General features: G+C 36.8%; 1 protein-coding gene across 1 annotated transcript in view; it reads left to right on the top strand.

Moving 5' to 3' along the window:
- The window catches only part of apbb1ip (amyloid beta (A4) precursor protein-binding, family B, member 1 interacting protein), a 31418-nt gene that overhangs the window by 1976 nt on the left and 2128 nt on the right, over nt 1-27314 (top strand). Inside the window, exons 2-13 of the mRNA XM_066717990.1 lie at nt 9083-9142; nt 10495-10576; nt 11873-12159; nt 13338-13415; nt 16217-16376; nt 18038-18159; nt 19344-19409; nt 19684-19827; nt 20539-20649; nt 25254-25352; nt 25721-25835; nt 25938-26035. Coding sequence (XP_066574087.1) covers nt 9083-9142; nt 10495-10576; nt 11873-12159; nt 13338-13415; nt 16217-16376; nt 18038-18159; nt 19344-19409; nt 19684-19827; nt 20539-20649; nt 25254-25352; nt 25721-25835; nt 25938-26035 — 1422 coding nt within the window. The remainder of the gene's footprint in view (nt 1-9082; nt 9143-10494; nt 10577-11872; nt 12160-13337; nt 13416-16216; nt 16377-18037; nt 18160-19343; nt 19410-19683; nt 19828-20538; nt 20650-25253; nt 25353-25720; nt 25836-25937; nt 26036-27314) is intronic.

Here is a 27314-nt window from a genome sequence, read left to right as displayed (position 1 = left end):
AAATCCAGTGCAGTTTGTACCTACTTTGCACTTGCACATACTTGCATGTATTGTTTTTGAGAGGAGAGATTATGTTTTGGTTTTAGACTTATTGAAAGGGTAAGATTTTTTAAAGCAAATCATCTGTAATGCATATTCAATTATATTAGATAGGAATTGTTTCTGTGTTTGTTTTTTGCAGTGCTGTGAATGGGTGTGTTTTTGCTCTCACAGTGAAGAAGCAGAACAGGTTTATTAATATTGCTGTGCATTTGCATGTTTGACTGAATGTCAGCTCGTGTGGTAAAGCATTTTCATCTAGCATGTGCAATATTTAAAAACAAGAAGTCAGACTTATTAATAGGGTTAACTGCATTTCTGTAGAGACAAGAAGAATGAACAAAAGAGGAATTACATGTGTGTGTTTGACAGTAGATTGTATTGTAGATTCATCACATATTTTAAATGATGAAGATAAACATACATAAACCCTCTTTGTACTCTTGGAATATGATGAGATAATAATGCTGAGATAGTAATCACCCCATACACTAATTGCTTAACTATTTAAATATTTTGAGCATCATATTGTGTTACCATTAGAGGTTTACAGGCATTCAGGGTGAGCTGTGAGGGGTTTGCATTCAATCCTTTACCCAAGCAACAGAAGCTGTTATCTAGTGACAAAAATGCATAGGTGAATTAATAGAATAACATGGATTGGCTCAGAATATAATGTGTTCAAATAGTAATTTGCCCTTTTACATTTCAGTGCTAATCAGTAACTATCTACATTCCTGCTACTGGCCAATACAAGAGAACACTAAACATTTTGGAAGCAGGATTTTCCATTCTATTTACCATGCACTCTGAATGTGAAGTAAAGTGAACCTGTTTGAAAATGTGTTGCATCTCTTCATGCCTCTGATTCCTTACAGCAATAAAGCAATTCGGGAGAAACAATACATTTAGAGATAGTGCCACTTAACGTGGAGTGGGAGTGGCATGATATCTGACAGCATGAGGTTGGGAGTGTATTGTTTTCTTAGTTTCTTACACATCCTGCGTTTCTGCACTGTGGTTACACCTGTTTTTTGCTCAGTGCAGACCCATCAAAATACTTACAGGTCAAACCCACCGGTGTCCAAATAGACTTGTGTTCACATCTTGTGTGCCCTAAAATGTAGACTAACAAATTCAAACCTGCACCTGACAAACCCTACCACATGGTGCATTTTGACGGTTAGAAAACAAATACAAACACTCCCAACATTGACATTCTCATGTGTTTTAACATTTCAGTGTGCTGAGCCTTTTTGGAAAATTATTTAATTTGTGAATAAGGTTGATGCCACATTAAAGCAATACAGATCTTTGGACAATTGTGAGATTGGATGCTACAATTTGCAAAAGTAGTATGAAGTTGGCTTAGTCCATTACTGTCTCTTTAAAAATAAACATATATTGTAATTCTATGGTACAGATTAGATGAGTAATATTGATTGGTAATGTACCAGCTCCCTATAATTGTGACCAATAAAAACGTATCTCTCTAGGATGTGTGACACTAGGACCGCTGTACATTAGCACTTGTTTGCTTCCTGTATGTTTAAAAACAGCTTCTGTTCACTGAACTGTAACTACCAAACTATTTATTTTATACATGAGAGTACAGTAATCGTGAGAAATATTCTGGAGCAGTGGCTAGAATTCAGATAAGCAGAGGTGAAAGTCATGAACTAAAAGTGGAGATTACACTGCATCAGTTTATACAACCATCAAAATAAGTAGATTCACATTTTATAATTTAACCTTAGATGTATCTAATGAAAACAAATGATGTAGTCTCATTTGGAAGACAGATTTGGCATCCCTAAATAAATAGCAAGAAAAGATTAAAAAAAACTAAAACCTACCATTTAAATTACATTCTATCAGCCTTTTTGTCATCTTAAATACTACCACACACTGAAGAGATATGGGCGCCAGGCACCTCAAAGGGAGTGACAGTTCAACTTTCTAAGCTGCTAAGCTTGTAAATGGGGAAGCAGCAGTTCTTTATCTTTTCTGACATGCTGACCCCCATCCTTTGGTAATTTACTGAAACTGCCATCTGTTTCTGAGGTTCTGTTGTGGTTGGGTGCTTTTTTCCTGCTCGGTGCTATATCTGGTCTTCCATGCACGACGTCTCTTTACAATGAGATTTAGATGCAAAAACTAGATTTCCTGGCAAATACAGTTCATGGAAATAAATCTCCTTATACAGTTGTGCTGTTACTTTAAGTGAGACAAACATCATAAGGTAAAGCCAAAAGAATTATAACTAAAGGGTTACAATTTTTTAATGTTCTGTTTAATAAAGGGGATATGCAAGTGGTATGTTTCAGGTCATGCTCCTTCACCCACTCACAGGCCGAAGGGAACAAAAGTTATTTGAAGTATGGCAAATATTCTTTAAGAATAGAAAATGTCACAAGCTATGCATCATCTCACATCTTTGATATATATACAGCTCTGGAAAAAATTAAGAGACGACTGCAACTTTTTCTTAAATCAGCATCTCTACATGTATGGCAGCCACTCCATTCCATTCATATTTTTATTCAGAATTTGGGAGAAATGTTGTCAGTAGTTTACAGATTAAAACAAAAATGTTAATGTTACCCAAACACATACCTATAAATAGTAAAACCAGAGAAACTGATAATTATTCAGTGGTCTCTTATTTTCTCCAGAGCTGTATATAGATAGATAGATAGATAGATAGATAGATAGATAGATAGATAGATAGATAGATGCAAATGTTAACATTAATTAATTTCTGCTTTATGTTTTTCCATCTTCATATGAGAAATCCCCAACAAAAAAGCAGCAAAAAGCTATAGCAAATGTGCTTCTTTCCAGTCTCATGGTGAGTCCAGTCACTGGCTCCTGACAAACGGAAATAGCAACTGAAATGCTCAGTAGAGTTAACACTTTAAGCACCCACTGCTGCAGAATAAGAAATTGGGTGACTAAACACAACCAGTTTATTGATCTGAGATAAAAAAAGTTATTCTCTAGACTCCTTCTGCATCCACTAGAAGCTGTTATATTGCACTTCACATGGTAAAATAATAATTTGAACAGATCTCCAAGGTACAATGATGGATTAGTTTCTTGATTTCATCCTATAGGTATCAGTGGTACACATAGGTTACATCAAATCAGTAACTGTCTGTTTCTGGTCTGTTAAAAGTAATATTTCAGTTAGGATGATGCAACATCAGCTGAAAACGGTAGTAGAAAAGATCTTTGTAAAAATATCTATGTGATCAATGTATTAAAATCAAGAAGCACTAAATAACTACACATGCAAATCACAATCTTCATAAATCAGGTTTTGTTTGCTGCATAGTGAATATATGATGTTGTAGGGTTTTGTCTACATGTTTGATTGTATTAATAACATTTGATACACTTCACTCTCTATGTTAGAGAAGCATTTGTCACAAAAGGGCATCCAAACAAACCAGCCAGGTTTTGTGAGAATCTTGCCCTGTCTTATTCCTGCCAGTTGATAGTCCATGTCTTGAAGGAAAGTGGGGGATGTACAGAATCATGTGTTCTGGCTCTTTGGCAGCTTGTTCTGCAGGTCTGCAGGTAGCTGACTGCTGTTAGATTTTGACATATTTGAAGAATATGAAATTAAATAGACTCGGCAGTGAACAATATGCTTGTCAAACTCCAGCAGCTGCTCTTAATGACCCGATTTCTCATTACAAAATGATTAGTGATGACCCCCTTTTTTATTTTTTGTTTTTGTTTTCAACACTGTAACACTGTGCCAATACTCAGACTGTCTCTAACTGCTTTCAATGAGTGAATCACTCAAACCACATCAAGTGAACTGCAGCATGGTATGGATAGGTATAGATCCCATGCTGGCAACTCTACATCAGTCATTTTCAGTTTCATATTAAACGAGGACTGTGTTTTTCCCAAACATGAGAATAATTTTATGATTCACCAAAAATATATATACATATAGTGCAATACTGCAAAGGCCCCATGGATTTCATTGGTGAATTTAAATGACCAAGCCTATTTTAATCTGATCAGTGTACACATTGCAATGAAGAGGATCAAGAAACATTCCTACACGCCCTCTATCGGATAATTATAATACATCATCAATAAATAATGATGTTTATGCTCCTTATAGACATGATGTATTGAAAGGCGAAGCTTTAACAGCAATAGATCGACAGTTAGTAGAGGGTGTAAACCTCATTCTGGGCACTTGTTCAAATGCACTCCAGTAAGCGCCTGACTTGCACAACTCACATGAGCAACAAACCCACCACCCATGTCGTAACTCTGGTACCCAGTTGTGGTTGTTGATACACTCTTTAAGCTCTAGGGACGGATCCTGTCACAAGCTCATGTGCAGAACTGCCCCAGTTTTACATGCATTTGGTATAAAGACAACGCCTTACAGATTTTTCAAATGCTATACTTACAAAATGCTGCTTCAAGAGTTGCAGAGCTGCACAGTGCTTAAGGTGCATTAAAGTACATTCAACTTTTGAATGACATTCTACATCAAATATACTGAAAAACAATGTGATATATTTGAATCTGCAGCTATGTACAAATGCACATGTATTTAGGAAGGGTGTAGTGAGGTTGCATCAATATCATGTGTCACAGCTTCCTGTTGAATGCTGCACCAACATTTTCGAAATGGAACAACTACTAGCGAGCAACAACCACTTCCTCTGGTTAGGGGTACATGCTATGCTTCCTGCTGGTTGTTACCAATAAAAAGGTAAATGACAGAAACCACCATTTTATGAAGAAAATCCTCAAATTTTCTGAGCTGTTGCGAATCAGTTTTCTAAAGTAGTTCTGAATTTGAGAATTTTAGATGACTATCAGGTAACAAATATCTTTTAAGATGCTATTGCCTGTGAAAATCACTATTTTGCATAAAGCAATAGCATGATTCACGGGATGCATTACAAAAATATGTGTTTAATTTCCAAAAAGAAGACCTCAAAGGACAAAAAGGTAAATTAGAGGTCAGCAAATTAGTTATTAAAATGAACATCTCAAATTAATACAATTAAAATGAGGTGAGATATTTAGACCTGCAGGTTTTTTAAGCAGAATTTATTATTGAATTTCGGGAGAAAACCATTCCAATTCCACCCATCCATTCCCGCTGACAAACTTTAAATACCTGCTTCTAACGCACACCCCTAGTGTTTGTTGTTTCACATCCCTCCTCCTCCCCAGTCACTGCCTCTACAGCAGCTCCTTGGCTCATTCCTCTGAGCAGGATGGGTCTGATGTCACAGGACATTCTGCCAACTTGTTGTTCTCCACAGTCAAGCAAAAAAAAATGCTTTGCTAATGCTATATTGGGCTTGTAAATTATTGAAATAATTTTGACAATGTGGCAGAGGAAGGGGGGGTGGTGATGACTAATAAAAGCCTTGCCTTCACAATCCTATTGTCATCCATCCATCCTTATGAACAGTTTCATACAGTACAGGGTCAGGGTTATCCAGAGCCCAACCCTTCAGACCAGCCCATCGCAGGGCAGGACTATACACCCCCCACACCACAGGCGCATGTAGGGTGGCCAATCAACACAAGCAGCGAGTCTTAGGAATGCGGGAGGAAACCAGAGCGACCAATGAATCCCACACGGCTACAGGGAGAAAAACCCCATGCAGGCAGACACCCAAGTGTGTCGGTTCCTTTAAATTTGTATTTTTGCCAGAAGATTACATGCCTTTATTCATTTCTATACTTTTTATTAAACTCTGATAAATAGCCTTCAGAGTTATGGGTGTGCAGTGAAAAGTTTCTTATACCGAATATTGTTCACTCATTCTGTACTCCTTACGAGAAGCTTTGCAGGAAACATTTATTTCAAAAAGTAGATTTAAGTAAAGTTGTCCAAGTACTCATTTTAATTTTATTTTTTTCATTACGTAAGAGAGTAGAAATCATTTATACTATCATCCATACCAATGATTTACATAACATGTATTTTGCATACTTATTTATGCTTTGCAAATAACCTATAAGATAGATCAATTTCAATAACAATGTAAACATATTTCTAGCACATTTCTTGGACAGAGTAATGTTCTTTGACAGAGAATGAATAATGTGGTTGTAGGAAAAAGGATGAAGAAAATACTTAAAATCAAAGAAAGTGAAAAACAAAAGTCTACCTAAAGTTCAGAAGCTGTGCTAAAGCATTTACAGTGAGGGAAAAAAGTATTTGATCCTCTGCTGATTTTGTACGTTTGCCCACTGACAAAGAAATGATCAGTCTATAATTTTAATGGTAGGTGTATTTTAACAGTGAGAGACAGAATAACAACAAAAAAATCCAGAAAAACACATTTAAAAAAAGTTATAAATTGATTTGCATGTTAATGAGGGAAATAAGTATTTGACCCCTTCGACTTAGTACTTGGTGGCAAAACCCTTGGTGGCAATCACAGAGGTCAGACGTTTCTTGTACTTGGCCACCAGCTTTGCACACATCTCAGGAGGGATTTTGTCCCACTCCTCTTTGCAGATCCTCTCCAAGTCATTAAGGTTTCGAGGCTGACGTTTGGCATCTCGAACCTTCAGCTCCCTCCACAGATTTTCTATGGGATTAAGGTCTGGAGACTGGCTAGGCCACTCCAGGACCTTAATGTGCTTCTTCTTGAGCCACTCCTTTGTTGCCTTGGCTGTGTGTTTTAGGTCATTGTCATGCTGGAATACCCATCCACGACCCATTTTCAATGCCCTGGCTGAGGGAAGGAGGTTCTCACCCAAGATTTGACGGTACATGGCCCCGTCCATCATCCCTTTGATGCGGTGCAGTTGTCCTGTCCCCTAAGCAGAAAAACACCCCAAAGCATAATGTTTCCACCTCCATGTTTGACGGTGGGGATGGTGTTCTTGGGGTCATTCCTCCTCCTCCAAACACGGCGAGTTGAGTTGATGCCAAAGAGCTTGATTTTGGTCTCATCTGACCACAACACTTTCACCCAGTTCTCCTCTGAATCATTCAGATGTTCATTGGCAAACTTCAGACGGGCCTGTACATGTGCTTTCTTGAGCAGGGGGACCTTGCGGGCACTGCAGGATTTCAGTCCTTCACGGCGTAGTGTGTTACCAATTGTTTTCTTGGTGACTATGGTCCCAGCTGCCTTGAGATCATTAACAAGATCCTCCCGTGTAGTTCTGGGCTGATTCCTCACCGTTCTCATGATCATTGAAACTCCATGAGGTGAGATATTGCATGGAAACCCAGACCAAGGGAGACTGACAGTTATTTTGTGTTTCTTCCATTTGCGAATAATCGCACCAACTGTTGTCACCTTCTCACCAAGCTGCTTGGCAATGGTCTTGTAGCCCATTCCAGCCTTGTGTAGGTCTACAATCTTGTCCCTGACATCCTTGGACAGCTCTTTGGTCTTGGCCATGGTGGAGAGTTTGGAATCTGATTGATTGATTGATTCTGTGGACAGGTGTCTTTTATACAGGTAACGAGCTGAGATTAGGAGCAGTCCCTTTAAGAGAGTGCTCCTAATCTCAGCTCGTTACCTGTATAAAAGCATTGAGAAATGACAGGCCCAAACAGGAAATTGTGGGACATTGTGGGACTATTGGCAGGAGGCATTTCTATACACTGAGGATCTGAATGCACTATTGAATAACGTGATCAGTCCTCTGTACTGTTATGAATCTGTCTGTCCCAGCAAGGGATGGTACCGGTAGCCTAACTTTTATTGAGCAAGCATGAATCATAGCTTATACTGATACCAGCTATAAAGAGTAACAGCTGTATTTAACTGCATCTGAGGAAAATGTATAATGCAATCTGTGACCCCTCTTTGACATTTTATTTTGGACTCTTTGTAAAAATATAGCTTGCAAAATATTTTGTAAGCAACAAAAGACAAAAGGTATATTATTAATTTTTAATTTGTTTCCAGATAATAATTATTTAAAAATATATAGGCCTTAGACCTAAACCATGACCCCCCAGTGAATCTCAAATCACAGACTTATCTTATATTTTCTTGATAAATAGAAGAAAGGGCTTCTGACAATAAATTAAACCAGGACTGAGTCTGTCATTTGCAAGTTGTGGGTAAGTCAAAGGTTTGATTTGGTTTATGATATAGCCTGCAAAAAAATATAAAGATCACAATAAAAGGCAGAGAGGTATTCCCTTCCTCCTACCAAAAATAAGTGATAACATCTGAACTGCTTTAAGCTGATGGTCAGTATATTTCATTACATAAGGTTGTTCCACAACAAAATCCCGATTAATGCGAATTGTTACTGTAATTGGCAACTTGCGCAACCATTGTCAGTTTCACTTTTTTCTCTATTTCTTGCTGTGCTGTGCACTTTGTACTTTTCCTTGACATAAAGCATAAGGTTTTATAAAGCATACAGGTTAAAATAGCTGATAAATAACTAAGCATTTTAAATAAATAATCTAGTTATTATTATTACTTTGAGAGTTAATACATATTCTGGGTCATCCAGCAGATCAGAATAAGATTTAACTTGAATTCTTGATTTTGTAAGGAAAAATATTACATTTCTATACCTAGAAAAACAGAGATCACTCCATTGATTTCTCTGGAGTGGCCATCAGTGTTTACAATCCTCTGTGATCTTCACGAGTTCTGAATCAGTGCTTATCGGGGAATGCATTCTTTTTGCATTTGCGTTTTTCTTTTGTGTTTCTCTATTTGCAATTGCATTTTTCTTTTTGTAATACTGTTTGTCTTTTTGTTTTGTGTGTTTCTTTTTGCAACTGGGGTTTTGTTTTTGCATTTGTGTTTTGCGCTTCAGTGCCACCATAGACAATACATAAGTGATAATAAGTATAGCTTTGACATCAACTGTATTAATTAATCAACCAGTTTTTACTTAGTGGTGATATAACTGTATATGTATATATATAGTCTAGTGGATGATCTATTTTAGATTTTCCCACACTTTAATTTAGTCATTGTGGGAAGAGAGCACACCTCGTCTGTTACACAGGAATCATTTTGTTTCATTAAGGCTGTATGTTATCTTACAGATGGACGACATTGACGCAATGTTCAGTGACCTGTTGGGGGAGATGGACCTCCTAACACAGGTAAGTTATTCTTGTACACAGAAAGAAAAACGGTTCAAGCACTTGATAAATTAATACATATAAGAAATTAAATAAATGATTCATGTATTTCAAAGATCATTATTTGATTGGCCTCTGTCTTTCACTGTCAGCCATTAGCTGGAATGCCTGGTTAGGGGTAACTTGGGGGGTCAGTATAGCAGGCTTGGCCCCATCAGACAAAGGCAGCATAGACGGAGGTGAAAAAGTTTAATGCTCCAGATCTTGCAGAAAATTTGATCTAATTAACATTTTTACTTTGATGTGTTATTTTAAGAAAAACATGGCACCTTGTATTTAAATGTATTTTTCAGACTTCGAGAGAATACCACCAAAAAAATACATCATCATTTTTGAGAGATTGTGATAGAGCATTGGTCGTCAAACTGACCATAGGTCATACATTCTGTACATGAAGAAAACTGCTGTGAAAATATAAACTAAAAAATATGTTACTGATAGTCTAAGGTGGCAAATGTATGGTTTCACTAAAAGTGGAAAGTGTTTGAAATATAATGGTTTGATTTGTATGCATGCTGGGCTGAATTTGTGAATCACATATAATTGATTCTGCCTATAGCATATTTTTAGTATGTGCTTAAAAATTAAATAAAATAGAAATGTGTTAGATGGTATTATACTTGCTCCATGTAATGCTTTGCATGTGTATTGCATTGGCTTGAACTATAATGAATCAATTGATCTTCATTTTAAATAGTGAATTTTTATGGTCTGCTTTTTCCCTGGCACTTGGCACAGTAATGGCACTTGTTTCATTATGCCTTTTCCTGTGTTTGATTTAGGTTTAACTGTGTGCCAGAAACAATAAACCCATTGTGTTATAGACTTGTTTGCATCTATCTGTTTATATTGAACAGTGTTGTTCTTGCCTTTTTCAACTATGTGTCCCATCTGCGTTGTTTAACTTTGCACCTTTAACAATGTGTTAATTTTGCTACGGGATGTAGGCTTCCACTTGACATAGATTTGTTACAGAACAGTCTCAATGAGTAAAATAAACCTTCTGGGATCTATCTTTTTCTATATGAAGGTTTGGTATCAATTCAGTGCAATTGAAGGAACTGAGCACTGTATAATGTATTTATTCATCACAAAAAATAAACATGGACATTGGAATTATCTAGAATATTCCAGTGCAGAATCCTGACTGTTTAATTCCTTCCTTAATTCTTCCTTTTGCAGCCATTGCAAAGATAGAGGTTCAACATTTTGATCATTGCGTTTTCATTAACACAATGTAACGCCTGGCAAAAAGTTATGTTTCAGTTTGATTTGTCAGTCTTTAATGGGACTTGATGTCTTTTTCTCCACAGAGTTTAGGAGTAGAAACTATCCCCCCCCTGTCTCCATCCACCTCAAGTAAAGAACTTGACTTCCAATTTAAAGATCTGAATGGTGAGTAATATCTATTTCAGTGTCATCTTAATCATACATTGGGACTGAAATTATCATGGGCACATATTTTAATTTCAAATGTTATGGCAGTCCCTTCCAAAATATATACTCAATAACCTTGTTTAATTTTCAGAGTGACATTCATTGAACTATTTCATATTTGAGAGCTCAGTTTCATTTAGAAATGTGTGCCTTATTTTTATTTCACTGTTATTAGGAACACAGTGCTGACATAAAGGTTAGCTGTTTTGCTCTGATTAAAAGGTATTCAGATAGTGGTTTCAGTGGTTTTTCTAATTTAGATGGTCAATCTTGGTCTTTACTTGATCTTTCTGGTTAACAGCCACAGCCTGCCTGCCAACGTACACAGTTCACCTCCAGCAATGCAAAGCTGTTCTGATTGTCAAAGTCTGTGTAGAACTGTGCAGGACCTCCCTTCTAGAATATGACTGTGATTCCGGACAAGGGGGCTGTGGTGGGGGGTGGGGGGACTCATTTTATTGTTTCCTTTCATGTCATCTAAATCTATTTCAAAACCATGTGGCAAAATGAAAACCATATTTCTAAATGTTTGAAAACTGAATCTGAAAGAATTGCAGTTGTATCTGAAAAATGTTTTATTGGAACTGAGGTGATCATTATTAAGGCAGTTAATTACAGTAAATGTAATGTAACCAGAAAATTATGAGTTCAATAATATGCCGTTAAGTATCATAAATAATATAGTATACTGTGATTAGAAACCTCATACTTGTTACCAACACGAGTATTAGTCTATTTCACCAAATACATGCCAAACTGTTATATATATAATTAATTTTTTTAATCCATTATTACTCATGTAACTGGCCAGACTGTTTTCTGTTTCTGTTTTCTGTTGTGTGAAACTCCTCAAGGTTTGAGAGCTATATGCATGAAAACCAAAAAACAATATTTTAAGAGTTTCAGTTTATCTATACATTCTATACTTTATTTCATAATAACTAAGGTGTCAACCTTGACATTCTATGGAATGGATACCACATACAATTAATATTCCAATATAAGTGACAAACCTTCTCAAATCCGATAAAGGACCATTTGTCATCGTTAACAAAACATCAGCATCGCTAATTTAAACATAGCAGCTGCCCAGTTAGAGCGATAGTAGATAACATCTGTAAGATAACAGAAGTCTCAATTAAACAAATTGTATGAATATACTAGTGGAATCAAGAGTGAGTGTATCCTCTAGATGTGAACTTGTAAACTGCTGACTGTAAAATGACACATGCGTGTTTGTTTGTCTCTGCCTAGCTCAATGTCTGAATTCGCTGGAAGACAATGACCTAGACGCGCTAATGGCAGATCTAGTGGCAGATATCAATGAAACAGAGGAGACACTAAGAGCACAAGGAACCATCTCCAACCAAAGCAGTCTCCCACCCCCCCCTCCGGATTACAGCTTCCTCGCCCCTGCGTCATACTCACTCCCAGTACCTCCTGAAAACACCAGCTCCAGTGGGACTTTACCAGCTCCCAAAGCCCGGGCTCCTTCCCCCAAACCTCTGCCTCCTCCAGGACCTACCAAACCACTGACACAGGTAACACCACAGCAAATCCACTCGCATTGCAGGTCAGATCTTTGTGCTCAGCCTTAGAAATGATTTACTGAAATTATAATATAATAAAAGAAGAAAAACACTTCAAGATGGACACAATTTACCACCTAGAATATCTTGCTCCTGTTGCCAATACTTCTTGTATTGTTCAGCCGACACTGGTGTTCCAAAACAAAGGGCCTCACTGAAGCCATAATGCATCTTTCTAAAATAATAATCAATTAATCTTTTTTTTAACACATTTCAGTGACTCAAGGGCATATTAGCCTCCTGGGTATTTTTTTTTAATTAAATGTGCAAACAAACAGAACAATGTTGCTGATGCTTGCTGCAAACATGTGTCTGAATTTGGCATTTGTTTAAAATCTCCCCAAAATAAAGAACAAAAGCTTGTTCAATGGGAAGAAAACTAAACACAGATTCCACAGTCTTCTGTCTGGTATGTTAAACATCATGACAAAATGCAGGGAAGGCCATCAAAACCTCATACAGTATAAACGTAAGTCATGATCCAAAACAGCTTGCCTGCTAAGACACTTTTATTTATCCCAGAATCTATCCCATGTATAAACTCTTGGTAGCCGTGCATATATTCTATCACACATGTTGTTTTTTGTATGTGTATTTTGTGAAATATTGACCCAACTTTAAAGGCATTTCAACTTTCTTAACTTGAAAAAGAAACTGTAGTTTGTACAATGAAATCCCTGCATGGGCCCCTTGACTAACAATGAGACCTGCTGGCAGTTACGTTTAGAAAGACCATATTATTTTCAAAGCAATTGTATTAAGAACCTGAAGTGTCATTTTCAGGGTAACTCTCTATCTATAAAGCAGACTAATGTGTTCATAATCATAGACTAACAACAAGAGCAAGGACCTGTCTTGCCACTCCCACACTGGAACATTTCATTGGGGAATCCAGCTTGTCTGGAATGGGTATAGCATTACAATATCAGTTGAGGGTAATTTACTTACTGTTTTGATGTCTAAAGGGATAAACACATGTATTTGAATGGTGAAAATCATGATTTGCTGACCGAATGGAACATACACTAACACTGCAATATTTAAAAAAAAAAAAAAAAACATATATGATGACCTGTTTATCTCTCTGAGCTTCTGGTTAAATTTGATTTTTATTTTTCTCTTTCTTACAGGAGGAAATTGAGGCCCAAGCCAAATCTGATAAAATAAAACTTGCTTTGGAAAAGCTGAAAGAAGCCAAAGTTAAAAAGGTAAAATATTAATAATAATAAATATTGTGCTGACACATCTGTATCTGTGCTCAGATAAAGCACTTCATGAGCCCTACTTTGTCATTAAGTTATGAAACTTTCTCTAGGTCACTTCTTATAGAAAAATCTACAAATCACTACTAAAGACTGCAAAAGGGAAATCATTTATATCTGGTGGCATCAAGTCAGCTTACTTGAAATATCCTCTTCCTACTAGTAATATGATAATGGATTTGTAACATGAAAGTCAATGTGATGAACAATGGACACTCATGGTCAAACATTAAATTCCTTCTTCTTAGAAGCCAAGGGTAATTTGGACAAGGATAATGATGAATTCCCTTTCCACCGAATTCTAGGTCTCTGCGGAGAAGAAATCAAGCTTTGTCGTAAACAATCAATACATCATGTTTTGATTTAAATTAAAACTGCAATTCACACCCTTGCAGTGTAAAGTTCCACGATGGTGCATTTGTAATTAATCCACCGGGATAATAGCTCATTCTGATGAGAGATTCATTGTGGTATTAAATTGCTTTCATAAAAAGTATGAATTAATAGTCCATGTGGTGAAACAATTAGGTAAACATGTTTTACATTGTCACATGTTTGAATGGTGAAAGGCAATTAAGATAAAGAAAAGAGAAAACAAGGAACTGATACAATCTGATTGAAAGGAGTTTCAAAGCACCTGGTCAGTGTTCTGAGAAAGATGTATTCATAGCTGTTTGCTGCTGTACAAACACATTTCCTGAAATTACTCAAGAGTTTGACATCGGAAAAAAAAATCCCTTCTTATATGCACGTCTCCAATCCCTTCCTACAGAAAAATAGGAAAGTCAAAACATACTTATTCACACACATGCTCTCATGTGCTCACACATTCATTATACGGACACCATACTGACCGGTTTTACTTTAGTCTGTGTCTATGTATTTCAGTCAAAACCTCCCTTGAAAAGAAGACAATGTTGTGGAATTGGATTTTAGACTAGTGTGAGGTTTTGTGCAGCTCAATCCATTCATATGGTGAGAGTTTTTAAAAGTCTAAGCCCAAGAATGTTCTGAATGCCACTATTGGCTAAAATTTTCAAATTTTCATATTTTCAAATCAAACCATATCCAACTGGCTATTAAGCTTTGGGATATCTAAGCCTGAAACTGAAAAGGTTTCATGTTCCGGACTTACAGGAGTGATAATGCAACTAAACAAATTAAATGTATTTCTGTGGCAAATTGTTTTAAGTATGACAAAGTGGACAGGATCCTCACATCTGTGTTGCAAAGCCTGTTTAGTGTCAGTCCAGACAATCTGACTATCTGACACATGTAAATGACATTACATTAAATTATATTGTAGAAATGTGTGTGCTGTGTGGCCTCTTCTGTACATGATGTACCTATAGGATCTAAATTAATTGCTGACATAGAGATTCTTATATAATGTTATTCCCCTTATTTATTTATGCATATATATATATATATATATATATATATATATATATATATATATATATATATACACTCACCTAAAGGATTATTAGGAACACCTGTTCAATTTCTCATTAATGCAATTATCTAACCAACCAATCACATGGCAGTTGCTTCAATGCATTTAGGGGTGTGGTCCTGGTCAAGACAATCTCCTGAACTCCAAACTGAATGTCTGAATGGGAAAGAAAGGTGATTTAAGCAATTTTGAGCGTGGCATGGTTGTTGGTGCCAGATGGGCCGGTCTGAGTATTTCACAATCTGCTCAGTTACTGGGATTTTCACGCACAACAATTTCTAGGGTTTACAAAGAATGGTGTGAAAAGGGAAAAACATCCAGTATGCGGCAGTCCTGTGGGCGAAAATGCCTTGTTGATGCTAGAGGTCAGAGGAGAATGGGCCGACTGATTCAAGCTGATAGAAGAGCAACTCTGACTGAAATAACCACTCGTTACAACCGAGGTATGCAGCAAAGCATTTGTGAAGCCACAACACGTACAACCTTGAGGCGGATGGGCTACAACAGCAGAAGACCCCACCGGGTACCACTCATCTCCACTACAAATAGTGTTGCCTGGTCTGATGAGTCTCGATTTCTGTTGAGACATTCAGATGGTAGAGTCAGAATTTGGCGTAAACAGAATGAGAACATGGATCCATCATGCCTTGTTACCACTGTGCAGACTGGTGGTGGTGGTGTAATGGTGTGGGGGATGTTTTCTTGGCACACTTTAGGCCCCTTAGTGCCAATTGGGCATCGTTTAAATGCCACGGCCTACCTGAGCATTGTTTCTGACCATGTCCATCCCTTTATGACCACCATGTACCCATCCTCTGATGGCTACTTCCAGCAGGATAATGCACCATGTCACAAAGGTCGAATCATTTCAAATTGGTTTCTTGAACATGACAATGAGTTCACTGTACTAAACTGGCCCCCACAGTCACCAGATCTCAACCCAATAGAGCATCTTTGGGATGTGGTGGAACGGGAGCTTCGTGCCCTGGATGTGCATCCCACAAATCTCCATCAACTGCAAGATGCTATCCTATCAATATGGGCCAACATTTCTAAAGAATGCTTTCAGCACCTTGTTGAATCAATGCCACGTAGAATTAAGGCAGTTCTGAAGGCGAAAGGGGGTCAAACACAGTATTAGTATGGTGTTCCTAATAATCCTTTAGGTGAGTGTATATATATATATATATATATATATATATATATATATATGTACAGTATATATTTATTTACATTCATATTAATTACAATGACGGCTATTTAATAATACATTATTTTCTATTCACAATAGCTTGTGATAAAAGTGACCATGACCGATGGCAGCTCCAAAACATTGATGGTGGATGAAACGCAGACAGTCCGAGACATTCTGGACAACCTGTTTGAGAAGACCCACTGTGACTGCAACATCGACTGGACTCTGTTTGAATGCAGCTCTGACCTACAGATAGGTAAAATACAGCCTTTCTAACCGGTCTTTGGTGCTCAAGTGTAATGTAATGTTCCTCACATCATATAAAAAATACAGCCAAATTAATTATAAGACATGAAACTGGACACTTTACATTAATGTTTGGTGAACATAGCTGTATGTCATATGGGAGATGTGAAGGAGTTAATTTAGTTATTTTATACCTAGGTCAAACAACAGTAAAATGCAAGAAAGGAGGATGAGATAAAGATAAAGCATGGATGGGTATAATAAACCATGATAGAAACCATAGATAATCAAGCCCAAGTAAAGTGCATGTCTTCACAAAATGTGTACAACTCTGCACTTATGAAAGATACATTTGCACTACACAAAGTAAGCTTTGCTGTGCCATTTACCACTTTTACACTTTTAATTTGAGATTTCACTCGATAATCACTGCCCAAATCAAGCTAACATCAAATAAAAGGATCTATTGCCTCCTTCTGTAATGTTGATAATAAGGGGTTAATAAATCTTTAACATTTGTAATGGATAGTTACAAATAGCCATCAGCTGCCTCAAACATGCAGTATAACATTTAATCAGTCCTGCTGGCAAACAGATGAAAGATTATGTAATAAATTGAGGCACAGACGTTTTTTAACTGAAGTTTCTGGTATCAGAGTCTGGGTGGGCGACTGAGAGGGATCACATAATTGATTCACAAAGTTTTAGGAGCCTGACAGCAGATTTGTTTCTTTTTGACAAAGCAGCTTGCAAGTTCATTGTTAATTGTATTTGATCCAGAAAAGAAGAACTAGAGACATTAGAATGTACACAATAGAAACATGAAGAACCCAGCACATAGTGATTAAAACAATAGTGATCGTGTAGTCATTTTTAATGATGTAGCCAGTAAAAACATGACAATAAATATATTTTCTGCTACATTTGTGTTTATTCATCTATAAATCCAGTGCCATTAAAGAATTCACTTAAAACTAAGGAAACTAAACTGAATCTGTCCCAAACTTCAAGGTTTAATTAGATTTATTAGAACTCACCCGACGTATCTCTGTAGTCGTTTTGCTTGTTGCTCCCCCTCCTCTGTCTCCACTTTGGGGGAGACATCTCTGTCTGCTCTCTGTCTGTCTTGTTAATAGGCTATGTGTAGCTGTCTCTTAGTCTCTGTTAAATTAATACATTGGATCAAAAAATTAACTGAAATAATTTCATACTGTCAGACTTTTTCTTGAAAGAAAATGTTACAGAAAACATTCCAGTTTCTACATGGTCTGATAGGAAGTTCATAATTAAAATATTTGTATGATGATGATGATGATGATGATGATGAGTATTATTAGTAATAATAACAATAACTGCCTTGGCTGTTTTTTTGTTTTGTTTTTTCCTAGTGTAGTATCCTTTACTGTATAACAAATCCTTCATGGTTCAAAATATATACTTTCTTGAAATAACTAACAGATACTGAATAATATTGTGTAAAAAATATAAATATTTGAATAAGAAACTTACATATATAGAACATTTAAATAGAAAAAAATATAGGAATACCAAACTGTATACTTTTTGAATACTGTACAGGAGAATCAGGAAGTTTCTGAAGCATTACTATAAATTCCAGTCTAACTGATAGATCACCAGTTTAACACTCTTTTCTGTTTTATTTTCTCACAGAGAGGGGTTTCGAAGACCATGAAAATTTAGTGGAACTGTTGTCTCAATGGACACGGGACAGCGAAAACAAAATAATTTTTGTGGAGAGGAAGGAAAAATATGCAGTTTTTAAAAACCCACAGGTAAAGAAAAAAAAAAAATCATGGACACATGGACGCATGTCTTTAAGATTCAGATGATATTTTAAAGTATATCTCTAGTATTTAATTATTTATTTAACAGTTCATTTGCTGCTTGGCCATATTACAAGGATGTGACAAAAACATTTGGCAAAGCCTCGAGTAAATAAATCAGCACTTTATAGCTGCGAGAGCTGCACATAAAATGCAAACAGTCTGTCAGACAAAACAAACCCCACAGAATGCAAAGGAGGCGCCGTGGTGTGTGTGTGGCACACAGGTGCCAAAGAGACTCAATACTGATACTCATGCAGTTTGCTCTGCAGTTTGCACCAATACATCTATCTTGAGACTTTATCAGCAACAGTAAAGCAAAGAGGAAAGTTGTTGTGTTAAGAAAGCTGCACTATATTTTATGTCAAGGGAATTATAATGGTACTGTAAACTGTGGTCAAACTTGAAAAGAGGCACTGGCTCTTAGTTAACGGTGTACTGTACAGTTTGGGCACACTGAGGTACATGAACAGGGACTTCACCACATCAGTTCAGTATGCATCTATGTGGTAAACATATTCTGGGATTACCTGATATTTGAAGTCCCTGCTTCAGAGTATAAACACTATGGGGACAGGTAAAATAGAGGGCCACAGACCCTAGATACATTCTACAATATGATTATATGCATATACAACATGGGAAGAAAGACAACAAGGTAAAGCAATCTGGAATATATGATTCTCAGACACATTTTTAATGGTTTCTTGTAATTAGTGCATTAACATGGTGGAGCAGTTTTTAACAGTTTATTGAAATATTAAGTCATGATCTTACTGTGGTATTATTCTTTTTTATTTTTTATTCTTATTCACACATTTTTCTTGGCTTCCCTTTCTGATTTCCGAAATGTATCTTCGGAAATTTAAAATTTTTAACACTTTTCTTGAAACACATGCAAATACAGACTCAACTGTGAATGTGGATTTTCAAAATATCAAGCCCATCAACTTTTGTTTTTTCACACCTTCTTTCCTTTCAGTGGAAACGTTACACTTCACATGTCACTTTTCTACTTTAAAGGTCACTGAAAGCTTTCTTGCAATAACAGAGTTCTTGAAACGCATGCCTACCTAAATAAAATGATACCATTATATGTATTTATGTTTTCCTTTCTTTATTTTACTTCCCAGAATTTCTACCTTGGGAAGAAGGAAAAAAAGGAGATGAAGGACAAAGACAAGGAATCTCTCTTGGAGGTGAGTAGTCAAGGAATTTTCTCAACAGACACACATTCATAAACTGTACTTGCCGATTGTAAAAGTTATTCCCATTTGTCTTAAGAGACTAGCACAATATGACTGGCTGCTTTTCCTGTAACATTTGCCATCTGCAAAAAGGTAGTAACTAAAACAGGTGACCTAAACTTTAGTAAAATTTCCAGAGGGGTTAAAGTAGGAAAAAGATTTTACAGCTCGAAATGAATGATTAAACCCTTCACACTGCATCTCTCTATTACACGCTCAAACACAGGACAGTTTCTGCGGGACGTCCCTCATTGTACCAGATCTTGAAGGGGCTCTTTATCTGAAAGAAGATGGAAAACGCTCCTGGAAACGGCGTTACTTTCTACTCCGGGCTTCTGGAATTTATTATGTACCCAAAGGAAAGACCAAGGTCAGAGAGTCAGAAGAGACGTTTAATAAACACATGCATACACAAGCAAAGCAATTCAGTCCAGTGTAAACGACAAACTCCCCCAACACACCTACTCTCGACTGCCCTGAGAGCCCCTTTAACCAGAACACTTGTGCAAATATTGGAGTATTGTGAGCTAGAACTATTGTGCAATTGCCAAGAGACCCTTTTTTTGTAGTAAGACAAAAAAATAATCTATGGACTTTCTATTCCAAATTCAAGTAAATTTAAAACAGTCCTTGGCCCCTTGAGGCAACTAAAAATAAAACTCTAAAGCTGGCACTCAATAAACTGAATTCACATATTTTTTTACTTCTTGTAAAATATATTATTTTCTAATGTGTTTAAATACACAGATACTTCTGTTTAAGTTTATTATTATTATTATTATTATTATTATAGTATGACAGATAGTTTCAGTAGTGTACAGAAATGTATTCTGCTGACACTTGTAGTTTAAGAGTTTTACATTAAAATAATTTTGAAAAAGAATCACACATTGAGAGTGTTTCTATTATGGAAGAACTATTTCACTACTGATGGCTTATTTTATACCACGCATATCTCATGTTTTCAAAAAGCACTTCAATGAAGGCATGCAAGTTTTCAGTGCTGCTTCTGTTCAAACCACATTATTGAGTTCAGAGATGTAGCTTAGTTAACCAGTTGTTATTTCTTCTACTTTTGCAGACATCGCGTGACTTGGCATGCTTCATACAGTTTGAAAATGTGAACGTCTATTATGGCACCGATTATAAGAATAAATACAAGGCTCCTACAGACTTCTGCTTTGTCCTCAAGGTAAGAAACCTAGCTTTTGCTGATTGAGTATGCCATCTGAAATACTCTCAATGCAAGGGTTAATCCGAGTCTCAAAGATCAATTCAAAGTTACATTGCTTTTTAATATTCCTGTCCAGAAATGTAAAAATAAACTCACTGGAGTTTGGTGGTTTCCTTGTCTCTGAACACACCGACAAATAACTGAAAATAGTCACGCTGTATTGCCACACATTCAGAAGGGCAAAAGTCTAAAAGCATTAAACACAGAACTAAAGGGGACAAGGTTAAGGCAGATACACACGCAGGAGAGAGAGCGAAAGAGGACCAGTTGAACATGCAGTTTTGACCTTTTCCACCTCTAAAGAATGTGTAGCTGCTAAATACTGGACAGGAAAAGGAGGAACAGATTTGATTGAGAAGTAATGGCATAAACACAATAGAGGACACAATGTGGAGTTTTTGTTTTTCTCTTCTGATGGTCACATTGACTCTTATGTTCATAGTGACTGTTTCGTCGTAAATCTGTGAAAGCACTCTGTGATAACTTGTTGTGAAGGCTACTATGGCAAATACCAATTGCAGTCAGTGAAAATGGACTGGAGTGGAGTGTGCCTACTGCGAAGGTAATTGTTTGAAAGGGAATGACTCGGGAGCGAACATGGGATGTGAAGGTAGTTGGAGAGAATAATAAAGACAGAAGGCGTTAAGAGGTTGGGGAGGGACTGGAATAATGCATACTAATCAGAAATGAAGAGGTGGAGAGGGGGAGGACAGTACCCAACCAAGAAGAGGTACGGCTGACAGCCAACTCTGTGAGGAGGAGGCGAAGGGAAGTAAGGGGAGCCGACAGGATCAATCAAAGGACTGGTGTGGGTGGCAGAGGTGAATGTGGAAATATTTTGAAGAGAATGACTGCGATGGAAAAGGAGGTTAGAAGAGAGAGGAGAAGTCAACTTCACCAAGGTCCTGTGACGAGCTATAGCTGTTTCAGGTCTACTGTGTGTTTATATAAAGTTATATATTCTTACCTGTAATGTCTTTTTTTCACCACAAGCTTTGGGGTTACTCTTAATGCTGCAACACTGCTTAACTAAGAACCACATAGCAGGCTTACTGTGAGATAACTGGTTGTGGTCATTAACATACTGGCCCCTTGGAAAACACAACGATACCCTCATAATAACCTAGATTATACTAGGCAGAGTTAAAGAGATAACACAGAAGTGCTGAAGAATGTAGGTGTCATTAAAAACCAGTCATCAATAGATGGAACATAACCAACATCTAACTTTTTAAATATTACCAAAAAACTTTGTTTTCAAGCGTATTTATTGAAGATAAGTAAAAGGTTTACTATATTTCTTATTAATGTATTAACCCATTGTCTACAACAGATTAATGACCTGTTTTCAGGCAACTACCTTATCAGTTTCCAAGTAATATATTAATTTGAATGTGATAAGACTGCATCAGGCATGTTTGATTAAGGGTCTAATTTCAGAGTACACAATAATTTTCAGAGTGCGTACATTCCCTGCATTAATACATGAGAAATTGCAGTACAATATGCAAAAAGCAAAAAGTTCTAACTTAAAGTTAAACTGTGAACAGAAAAAACTAAATGTTTTCAACCACAGCACAATGTCAAACTAAATAAGACCTTTACTAGGGAAATAGCCCACAGTCTGTAAATAGCCTCCCCGGGTCTGGCTTTCTGGTGTAAGCAATTTTCAGCTCCAATGCAGAACTACACCAGACAACTGTAGCTTAAAGCTTTCAGATTGTAATGATTAGTTGAAAGTATACTATATTTTGCACTTCGAAACTGTGGTTAATAGATTTGAATGCCTTTGTGGGGACTTCTGCATATCTCAGCCCAGCCAGCCTTTCACCGCATACAGCTGTAAGCCTGGTTTCAGTGCACTGAAGGATTGGTGTCTCTATGGTAATACTGCTTCACAAACACACCCAAAGTGTGTGCATTCATATACATACATATTAAATACTTGGTGGCAAATACTGGGTACAAAATGGTCAGTTTAATTATGAAGACACTATCAGAAAGAATGGCCTAGATACTTCAGAAGTGAGTAATTTTACAGAAAATAAACTTGTATGTGTGTGTGTGTGTATATACACTCACCTAAAGGATTATTAGGAACACCTGTTCAATTTCTCATTAATGCAATTATCTAACCAACCAATCACATGGCAGTTGCTTCAATGCATTTAGGGGTGTGGTCCTGGTCAAGACAATCTCCTGAACTCCAAACTGAATGTCTGAATGGGAAAGAAAGGTGATTTAAGCAATTTTGAGCGTGGCATGGTTGTTGGTGCCAGACGGGCCGGTCTGAGTATTTCACAATCTGCTCAGTTACTGGGATTTTCACGCACAACCATTTCTAGGGTTTACAAAGAATGGTGTGAAAAGGGAAAAACATCCAGTATGCGGCAGTCCTGTGGGCGAAAATGCCTTGTTGATGCTAGAGGTCAGAGGAGAATGGGCCGACTGATTCAAGCTGATAGAAGAGCAACTTTGACTGAATTAACCACTCGTTACAACCGAGGTATGCAGCAAAGCATTTGTGAAGCCACAACACGTACAACCTTGAGGCGGATGGGCTACAACAGCAGAAGACCCCACCGGGTACCACTCATCTCCACTACAAATAGGAAAAAGAGGCTACAATTTGCACAAGCTCACCAAAATTGGACTGTTGAAGACTGGAAAAATCTTTGGGATGTGGTGGAACGGGAGCTTCGTGCCCTGGATGTGCATCCCACAAATCTCCATCAACTGCAAGATGCTATCCTATCAATATGGGCCAACATTTCTAAAGAATGCTTTCAGCACCTTGTTGAATCAATGCCACGTAGAATTAAGGCAGTTCTGAAGGCGAAAGGGGGTCAAACACAGTATTAGTATGGTGTTCCTAATAATCCTTTAGGTGAGTGTGTATGTATATATATATATATATATATATATATATATATATGTACAGTATATATTTATTTACATTCATATTAATTACAATGACGGCTATTTAATAATACATTATTTTCTATTCACAATAGCTTGTGATAAAAGTGACCATGACCGATGGCAGCTCCAAAACATTGATGGTGGATGATATATATAGACATACAGGACCTGCCTTTCTACACATCGCATTGGAAATGTGGGTGTTAGTGAAAAATGTCATTCCTGAACCCTATATTATTCACATCAATGTCATCTGTGCAGCACACAGAGTCTCGAGTGGCCACATGTTGATGGTTCATACCTTAGATACAGGTTTGCAGGAATAAAAAGAGCAGTCTGTCACAGGCTGATACTTATCATGTTAATGCAACACTCGTATTAAAAATACAAGATGTTATTCATATTATTACTTATAATCTTGTAGTCACAGATTGAATGACAAACATTTGTGTTACTATTATTATGCTCAGACAAAACCAGAACTGTTTATAGTTAAAGGGAAAAGAAAATTCTTAGCAATTGGGAACTTTCGTACTTTTTTTTAAAGCTGCTTTAAATTAGCAGCCTTTGAAGGTGGGTTTCTAGAAGAGAAGCCAACTATTAAGACAGCCATGCAGCCTCAATGACCTTACAATCCAACTAAAGGCCCCTCCAGAAAGGCAGAGAGGAACAGAGATGACCACAAACAGGAAACCCCACAATGACCCGGGTTCGAGTATATGGTATTCTCTCAATGCTTGGAAAAAGTACTCCTTAATAGAATAACAAGAACATATTTAAACAAGACAACAAGTTTTAATAACATCTTTGCCCTCATTCAAACCAGACTATTGATTGATAGCTGCACATGTAATTTAATTGCTTAATAGTAGTTGTATTTATTTATTAACATTTAAAGTACCAATATAATCCTCAAATATAACATTTAAAATGTATTCCTGTAATTAAGGAAAAAATGTCAAATAAAATTATTTAACTTTTTAAAATTAACAAATGAATGAATAAACACACCAAAATAAAGATTGCATGCCATCTGGTGTTTGTATTGAGGAAGAACATCTAGGCACTGAAGAACAGTGTCGTGCAAAGGCATACTGTCAGACTATATGTTCAAAAGTATAATTCTCAAGACTTTTATCATGGCTCCGTAGCCAAAATTTTGACAACATCTCATCTATTTAAATTAGTTTTGAATTATGGAAAGAACACCATGAACATTTTGACATCAGCACCAGGAGTCCACAACTGATTCAGTTCTGAAAAACACATTCACCCATTCACCAGACTAAGTCAAGTGTCCAGACAGGTCCAAGCATAAACTGATGTTAGTAGATAATTTGATATTATATCCAAAAACACTCCAAAGAGGCCAGAATAGAATAAAACAGACTTGTAAATTTCCTAAAATACTGAAAAAAGGAAATGTTCAGAAATCAGTGTGTTGCAAAAGAGCTCATTGTGTACATAATGCTACCTTGTTTTATATTTTTAAAAATAGCATTTGTAAAAAAAAAAAAAAAAAATTCAAAATGAAAACAATCTGCCTTGGTTCAATGTCCAGTCATGCCCCTGTGGTATTGCTTGGTTTCCTTTGTTTATATGATATAATCTGATATCAACCAACCTGTGTTTTCTCTCAGCACCCTCAGATCCAAAAAGAATCTCAGTACGTCAAATACCTTTGCTGTGACGACAAGGCGATGATGGAGCTGTGGGTGACAGGAATACGAATAGCCAAGGTGAGCGCAATCGTTATCCCCCGAATCAATCAGACAGCTTGGTAAAGCTTTGTACTGAGGGTCTTATATAAGAGTTTAGCAGATAATGAATTGAGCCATACATGCATATTGTGAAAGTCCACCAATGCACTATAGAGGGGTTTCCTCACTCTTTTTTTCTTTCCTTATATATTCTGTTTACAAAAGCAACCCTATACATTATAAGTGTAATTCAGTTTTTTTTGGTAATATAGTGTTAGAGGAAAAATAAAATGTTACAATACATAAGACATTCATGTGTCCACACAGTCATTGTTTTAAATGGTATTTGCTGGTATATAGTTACATATGTATGCAGACAGACATATGTATGTATTTTTCTTCCTCAGTATGGAAAGACACTTTATGACAACTACAAAATAGCTGTGCAGAAAGCTGGACTGGCCTCCAGATGGTCAAACCTCTCCATCGTTGATCCCATAACATCTTCTGTACCTTCCAAAGGTAAGGGGGACTCTCTAAAGGGCTTTCTATATTGTTTGGTTGGCAAATACATGGAAGACTAGTTTGTTGCTTCACAAATGATGTTCACCTTTTCTTGTGAAGGTGCCGTTCATGCCAATGGCCATGCTGCCCAAGCCACAACACAAGTGACTCCACTAAACAAAGCCTTCTCTGATGCCTGGAAAAACTCAGAGACAAAGGTAGGAGAGTGGATTGTGACACTATGGAGTGAATAAAACAAATTCACAGTCTTTGAAAACACAAATCTTGCAAATGAATACTGTGCAAAGCCCTGCATTTTGCACAGTTCTACAGACTAATAACTGTGTGTTGGTTTGGTTTCCTGATGGGTGAGCGATGTGGGCCTGTAAGGAATTTCAACTTACCTGCAAATCGCAAATTACAAAGCAAAGATTTGAAGGCGCATATTTGTTGAACAGAGAATAGTTACTTCTATTTGAGGGAAACTGCCATCAAGTTTTAATTTTATCTTGGCCAAAATATCACAAAGCATTATTTTAATTGGCCTTTTTATACTTCTCGTGGCCTGGTTTTAAATATGGGTCATGACACAAATGAAACTATTTTTGGGATCTCTCTTGAGGCACAATTGTGAGATACAGGATAGATGTACGTGGAAATGACATGATCTGGCCTTACTTTTAAATGTCATTGCATTTCAACACAAGATTCACTATAAGCATTAAGACACTTCCATTTATGAAAGAGGTTGAAGGAATTAAGGGAATCAGATAAGTTATTAAAAAAAAAAAGGGTCAGAGAGGGGAATTCTGGGAGTTGAAGCTACCAAAGAAAACTGATACAATGCCCATCTCTTTTTACAATGATTAAGGACACTGTACAAGGTTATAAATAGTCTCAGATATACTGCAGATCTACAGGCTTGGCAGCTTGTTTCCTATTATAACAATTAGACTTACATCTAAAACTTATGAAGCACTGGCTTTTATATTCTCCATTTAGAATTATCACTTCAATCAGAAGTGCAGTCAGTCAGTGAATGGCTGCTGGCTTAAATGTTGACTAAGAGGAAACCTAAGATTATGATCTTGACTTCAGATGGTGAACCCAAAACATTACACACACCAAAACACAAGTAACAACTTTTTTAATCTTTGTAGCATGTATCAAGCTGCCATTTTCCACTCCCTCTCTTTCACACGCTGTAAAATGATTTGCCCTTATGAGTCAATATGAGAGGAAGTGTGCTGCAGGACAGTCTGTTATTGATAATGATCCCAAAATAGCAGAGTGTATGTGAACAGTTCATTAGCCACACTAATGCAGCTGGCATGTGCAATTCCGGCAGCTGCTCCTTCAATCTGTGTTCAAATCTCTCTGCTCTAAAGGGAAGGATTTATTTATGTATTTGTTTTATGAATACAAAGCCACAGCATAAGGTACAACATTTGTGATATCAACATGGAAATGTTATTGGTGTATCGTCTATCATGTATT

Source organism: Amia ocellicauda, chromosome 2, assembly GCF_036373705.1.
Source record: "Amia ocellicauda isolate fAmiCal2 chromosome 2, fAmiCal2.hap1, whole genome shotgun sequence".
NCBI classification, from domain to species: domain Eukaryota; kingdom Metazoa; phylum Chordata; class Actinopteri; order Amiiformes; family Amiidae; genus Amia; species Amia ocellicauda.
This window is presented reverse-complemented; position numbering and strand designations above follow the sequence as displayed.